Source organism: Pyxicephalus adspersus, chromosome 1 (assembly GCF_032062135.1).
Source record: "Pyxicephalus adspersus chromosome 1, UCB_Pads_2.0, whole genome shotgun sequence".
Taxonomy (NCBI): domain Eukaryota; kingdom Metazoa; phylum Chordata; class Amphibia; order Anura; family Pyxicephalidae; genus Pyxicephalus; species Pyxicephalus adspersus.
The window spans coordinates 150,823,781-150,829,780 of NC_092858.1; the positions used below are offsets into that span (position 1 = coordinate 150,823,781).

Consider the following 6,000-nt stretch of genomic DNA (forward strand, 5'->3'; position numbering starts at 1 on the left):
ATAAAATGTTGCCACTTAATTTTCAGTGGAGTAACGTGTAAATACTAGACATTGATTACTAGGTGCACATGTGCTGAATGGGAAAGGCAAGTTGATATCGTCGGCTGACGCCTTTACCCCTATATGGCTTCTTCAGGGGTCTTGTAGACATCAAAGTGCAATATTAGAAGCTTTTGCAAGGAGATTGCAAGGAATCAGTGGTGCGACTCAACAATGGAAATACTGGGGTAGATGAAAGGTGAAATCCTGGAGTCGCCTGCGCCAGATGGTGGTGCTGTTGTAGAAGAGCGGCAGCAACCGTTGCTATCTTTGTACCTCTCTGATTTATAAATTATACTGTACTTTCACAGGGGTATGCAGCGAACCACAGCTTAGAGGAGAGGAATTGGAGTTATTTATAACTTACACATTCTGAGATAGCTATCTCATAAAACTCAGTTATCATTTATGATTGGTTGAGATTTCCAGTCTTGGTGGCAAAGCCTCGCTGAGCAATATTTTAGAGGTAACAGTGGCAGAATCATATGAAACCTAAAATCAGTGCCCTTATCACAGTACTTGGCACACCATAATCTGACATTGGATTAGCAAACAGCATTATTGACACATTTTAGAACCAAACTTTAAGAAAAACTTTTTTCTTATTTCTACTTACAGAAAACAACAGACCATCAATACTTCATGTACAAAAGACATGTCCTCTACCATATACAATATAGAAGGCAAAATAAGTGATAGTGAAGAGGAATCAAGGAGTCTGTGTTCAAAAGAATGACAGCTAAAATTTTACCATGGAATAGCGAGTTGGTTCTAAAGTCCTAAACCTTTTTCAAGTCATTACACCAAGGGGGAGAACCGCAAAACAATGACCTGGGTTATATGCAAATTACATTTCACATTTTGTAAAAAAAAAATGTATTCCAAAAGTGAACTGAGAAGTCTTTACTTGACCTAATATTAAATATCAATAGGTCATTGCACCTACATTAGGTATGAAGATGGTTGATTGCTAAATAACTAAATAACCTTTCTATACTTTATAATACACATGTAGCACCACTCTAGTAGAACTTATTAAGGGGGGCGGGGGGGGTAATTCATTAAAATCACATAAAAATAGTTTTTCTATTGCACTTAATTTAGTTTTTTTTTCCTGTCTCTTAAATTAACTGAATCAACCTAAATCATTTCAAGAATTTTAGAATCATTGTGGAAGGTATTTTACCCTTTATGGTTAGCATTTTCTCTTCATACTACAAAATTCCCCAGCCATGTCCTCTTTTTTACTCTGAATCAACACAACAGCCAAATCAACACAACAACACAACAGCCTATGGTGGGTGGGAATACCATTGTATGAGGGATCACACCCTCTGTCTTCTAATACATAGTGGAAAATGCCTTAAAGTTGCAATATAGAGAATCACATAGACGATGAACACGAATGCAATTGCTAGGAGCTTTTAAAGAGATTTTTGTTTATTAAAGCAACAAAAGTTAGAAATGTCTTTGGAGTGTGACTTACATAGAGTGGAAATGTCGCTGCCTTTACCTAAGTTCCCATCATGCATCAAAAAGAGATTTGGCCTTACTGGCGTCCATGTGTTCTGGAGCATTGTACATATTCAAAGTGTTTCTAAAGCTTTCAACAAGCCTCTAACATTTTTGTTCAAGCTTTTGAAATTTTAGTTCCAGTGTGTTAAACTCAGATTGTTATAGCAATTGACACTTAAACAATTGCTAGAACGCTTCACCAAAGCTGCTTGAATTTGGCTAAAAGCTTTTCAAACGTGTTGTAGAAGTTGATGTACACGGGCCAATGTGTAGAGGCTTGGCTTCTTTTTCCATAAATCTTGCCATAGCTGGGCTTCCAACCATTTTGATGCAGATAAAAAGCTTTCCAATAAATCAATATGTGGCAAGAAGTCCCATATGCCAACTATATTTATGAGCGGTTAGGTTGGCAGCCCTTATAAGCAAATAATGTTTGGACTGTTAAATGTTTAATGCCTACTGGCAGATGTGTATTTTTGACTGGTGACAAAGTCTTAAAAAGATCAGTACAATCTGTCTCTTTTTGATTCTTCATACGCGTAGGGTTTTATGGAAGACAAATATCTGAAAAGTTTCACGTAATTTAGACCTTGTCATGGTCTAATGCATGGAATATTATTCTATATATGGGATGAAATTGGGTGTTTTATGTTGGCTGTCAAATGTGAAAATAATCACCCAAGCTACACACTTCTCACGTTTAATTCCATGTTCTTGAATATTGTGCAGCCCCTGTGTCATATTACTGAACTGGAATGAAGCCCATCCCTCTTTGTGTAATCACTCTCCTGGGAATGAAAGTACTGAGAGTGGATAGAATTGTCTGTAGGTGATCTCTTCACCTTCCAACCAACCTCTACTTGATGGACAAGAAAAACTGACTTCCTACATATTCTCATACTAAATCCTAACTGGTATCCCACTATGGAAATCCTTCTGTACCAAGAATGCAGCAACCATAAAGATCATTACCCTGAATAATGAGATCCTGTTGTGCAGAGATCTGCAGCACAACTGTATGATATTGCAGGATGACTTCCTACTGGGAGGATTATATTGTTGTGTATGTAAATATATCACAAAACTACCATTCATAAATAGAACTCAACGGGGTATAAAGAATATGCAAAGAATTATGATTCCAGTGACAGAAAACATATTTCAATCAGCACCAATGTCTTGCAGGTGATGACTTGCTTATTAAAGCAAAAATGACATGGAAAGTACTATATACCCCATTGAAACTTGATTTAATGGTTACTTGGTTTGTTGTAATCAGTTCAAAATAAGATGCATTCTAATTGGTTACAATGAATCAATGCCTCTTGCACTTTTTCGTGCCTTATCAAATATATCTGTCTGCGGTATAAATCATCACTTAGATTCTTTGCTAATATAATTGGCTTATATTTAATCAGATTCAATCAGACTGGTATCTATGCATTGAAAGTATGTCCGGCATATTAGTCAGTAAGCACACAGGCTGGTACTGAGCACCTGCCAAGAAATCACTGCAGAATTTTAAAAGGACCCGCTAGCTACCTATAAATATAGATGGGTTACAAGGAAGATTTATAGGCAACTACTAGAAAAGTGTATACACATAATAATTCAGTCAAGCATGAAAATGAATAGACATCTGGAGATGTTTCCAGTATGCTCAGCCAATACTAATGGCAAATAACACAAATGACTGGCCACCATGCCAATAAACGGGAGAATTCTGTAAAACACATGGAAAATGTCTTCCTGTAAACATTGTAGACAATCTTATTACTATCGTAATTTGGCAGTGTATTTGGAGAAATCTTTGTGTTTTCTTAATAGCTATGAAACAAGTAGCTCCGTACATATCAACACCCATTCCGGGTTATTTAATTGCAACTTTGCAACAACCCCAATCCAAAGATTTTTAGCAACACAGAAGTATAAAACATGAAATGTTAATATTGGGTAATAATGAAGCTATGTAACATATGCAGGCATCAAGGTGCTCACTAGAAATTACTAGATTATGTTTTCTCCATATATCAACAATACTAGAACAGGGGACAATCATAATTACCTTGCAATGCAATGCAAATACAATAATATTGATAAGTGCATACAGTTTGTAACATCTGTATTATATCAGGAACAAGTAATGAAATTACAAGTAATAAAACCAAACAAGTTAATGTGGCTAAAAACACAAAGCCATTTGTTGGGATTATTATCATTTAGTAATACTTTTACTGATTTATTTAGTTAATTATCATATTTGCTATCAGAATTGCCAGCCACTGTTAGATTATTAGTATTTGGACATTAAAATTAAATATATATATATATATATAATTCCAACAATACAGTTTACACATTTCATAGCTAAAGAGTAAGATAAGATAAGAGATGGATACATTGATAAAGAAGGAAAGAAAAGAAAGCAGAAAGAAATAAAAAAAAATGACCAACTTTTCCCAGTGAAAAGGTATTTGCAATTTTCATTTCCATGCCATCATCTGCTGCATGGACACCTGTTCTGGACCTACCTGTCAGTTAAGAGACATTGTATAATTTAAGCAGAGATAGATCAGCCTTTCTCAACCTTTTTTTTACATAGGAAAACCCTTGCAATGCCTTTCATGGCAATCCCTGCTATAATCACTATATTGACACCTCACAGTACAATAGCATGGTGCCAATGGGAAGAATGCCTCTTACATTGCTGGCCAGTGGGAAGAATATCACCTTAACAGATAGGCAAAGTGACCATTGGTGTCAGGTAAATTGACCTGAGAGGTACAAATTCCTCATGACTCATAGAATCCTTAGCCACATTTTGAGGAACCCAATGGTTGGAAGGAAGGAAAGAAAGAAAGAAAGAAAGAAAGAAAGAAAGAAAGAAAGAAAAGAAAAGAAAGAAGGAAGGAAGGATGGATGGATGGATGGATGGATGGATAGATAGATAGATAGATAGATAGATAGATAGATAGATGCCATTGACCAACTTTTGCAAGGAAATGAAAAAGTGCTACACATCAGCTTCTGCATTAGCACCTGTTCTGGGATCTACCTGTCAGCTGAGAGAGCAGTCAGAGATCCAACTGATGTCAGCTGTACAATACAAATATGGCAGGAAGGAAGAAAGGAAGATTTAGTTTTAGGTTTTGATTAAGTTGTGCTATTTACATTTGATTAGCTGCTGCATGAGCACCTGGCACCTACTTGTCAGCTGAGAGTACAATATACGCATTTCATATTTAAAAATAGAAAAATAATAAAGAAAGATGCAAGAAATCAACTTTTCCAAGAAAATGAAAAAGTTCTATAAACACCTGTTCTGGAACCTACCTGTCAGCTGAAAGAGCAGTCAGTGTGAACACAGAGACCCCAACTGATGTCAGCTGTATGAAGGGAATAAGTTTGCATCCCACCCTGCCAAACAGCCACTTATCTGCCAGGAATCTGCTGGCATCCACAGGGGCACAAGTAACCAACAGTAGCAGATCCCCCAGAGCCAGGCTGGAAATGAATAGATTGGGGACATTTCTCATAGACTTTACAGTGCAGAAAATCTTAATGAGAGTCACATTGCCAATGAGACCTATAAGGATGATGAGTCCATAGACAGGGACTATGGCATAGGTGACCCCAGGGTAGAACCAGTCCTCTGCAGAGTGATTGGAGTTGTGATTGTAGCAAGCACTGGAGAGAGACAAGTTATCTCCTTCAAGCAGATAGCAGCTTTCTGGGCTCATTGTCAGCCTGGGCTCAGCCTGTCCCCTAAAGTCACTTCCAGCCCCTGTCCTGCTCACATGCTGGGGAAGTCTTCCAGGATGGTGAGCCCTTGTTCTGCTTTCCTCCTGGACATGACACCAACTCAGCTTGCAGAGAGTTCAGAAGGAAATCCCACATTAGGCAATGCATGGAGTACACAGAGCCTTGGTCTGCTGAAACATTTCACATCCACTTGTCATTGCACTCTGCGCTGCTCTCTTAATGGAGAAGGAAATGTTAAGCAGTTAATTGGAAGGCTGGACTTGAGCGGAATCCTGAGCACTCCATTTGTTCACCTGCTCACTGAGACAGCAAAGTCAATGTGCAGGAGGCTGAGCACTGCGCTGGACTGGTCTGCCCGGGCTGGGAGCAGGCAGGGGCCCTCTGCCGGTAAAAGTGTGCACTGCAGGAGAGAACAGACAGGCTGCTCTGCAGATCCACTCAATTGTCAGAGGAAGAGCTTGCAAACTATTAGCTGAAATACAAACATTCTCCTGGACTAAATTAAAATGCTGCTGCATTCTGCTGCTCAGTGCCATGGCAAGCTAATGGCAGAATAATGGCATATCATGTGATATCCAAACAATAGAATCTACACACAACTATGCACCTTGATCACTGTGTTTTGAGAAAATTTACAGATGAACATCCAATATTTATATATATATATATATATATATATATATA

At 37.9% G+C, this 6,000-nt stretch overlaps 1 protein-coding gene across 1 annotated transcript in view; it reads right to left on the reverse strand.

Annotated features, from left to right (window-relative positions):
- Nucleotides 1–5,587, reverse strand: part of GRPR (gastrin releasing peptide receptor) — a 78,629-nt gene extending 73,042 nt beyond the window's left edge. The window contains exon 1 of the mRNA XM_072431230.1: nt 4,888–5,587. Coding sequence (XP_072287331.1) covers nt 4,888–5,294 — 407 coding nt within the window. The 5' untranslated portion in view covers nt 5,295–5,587. The remainder of the gene's footprint in view (nt 1–4,887) is intronic.
- Nucleotides 5,588–6,000: the final 413 nt, after the last annotated feature.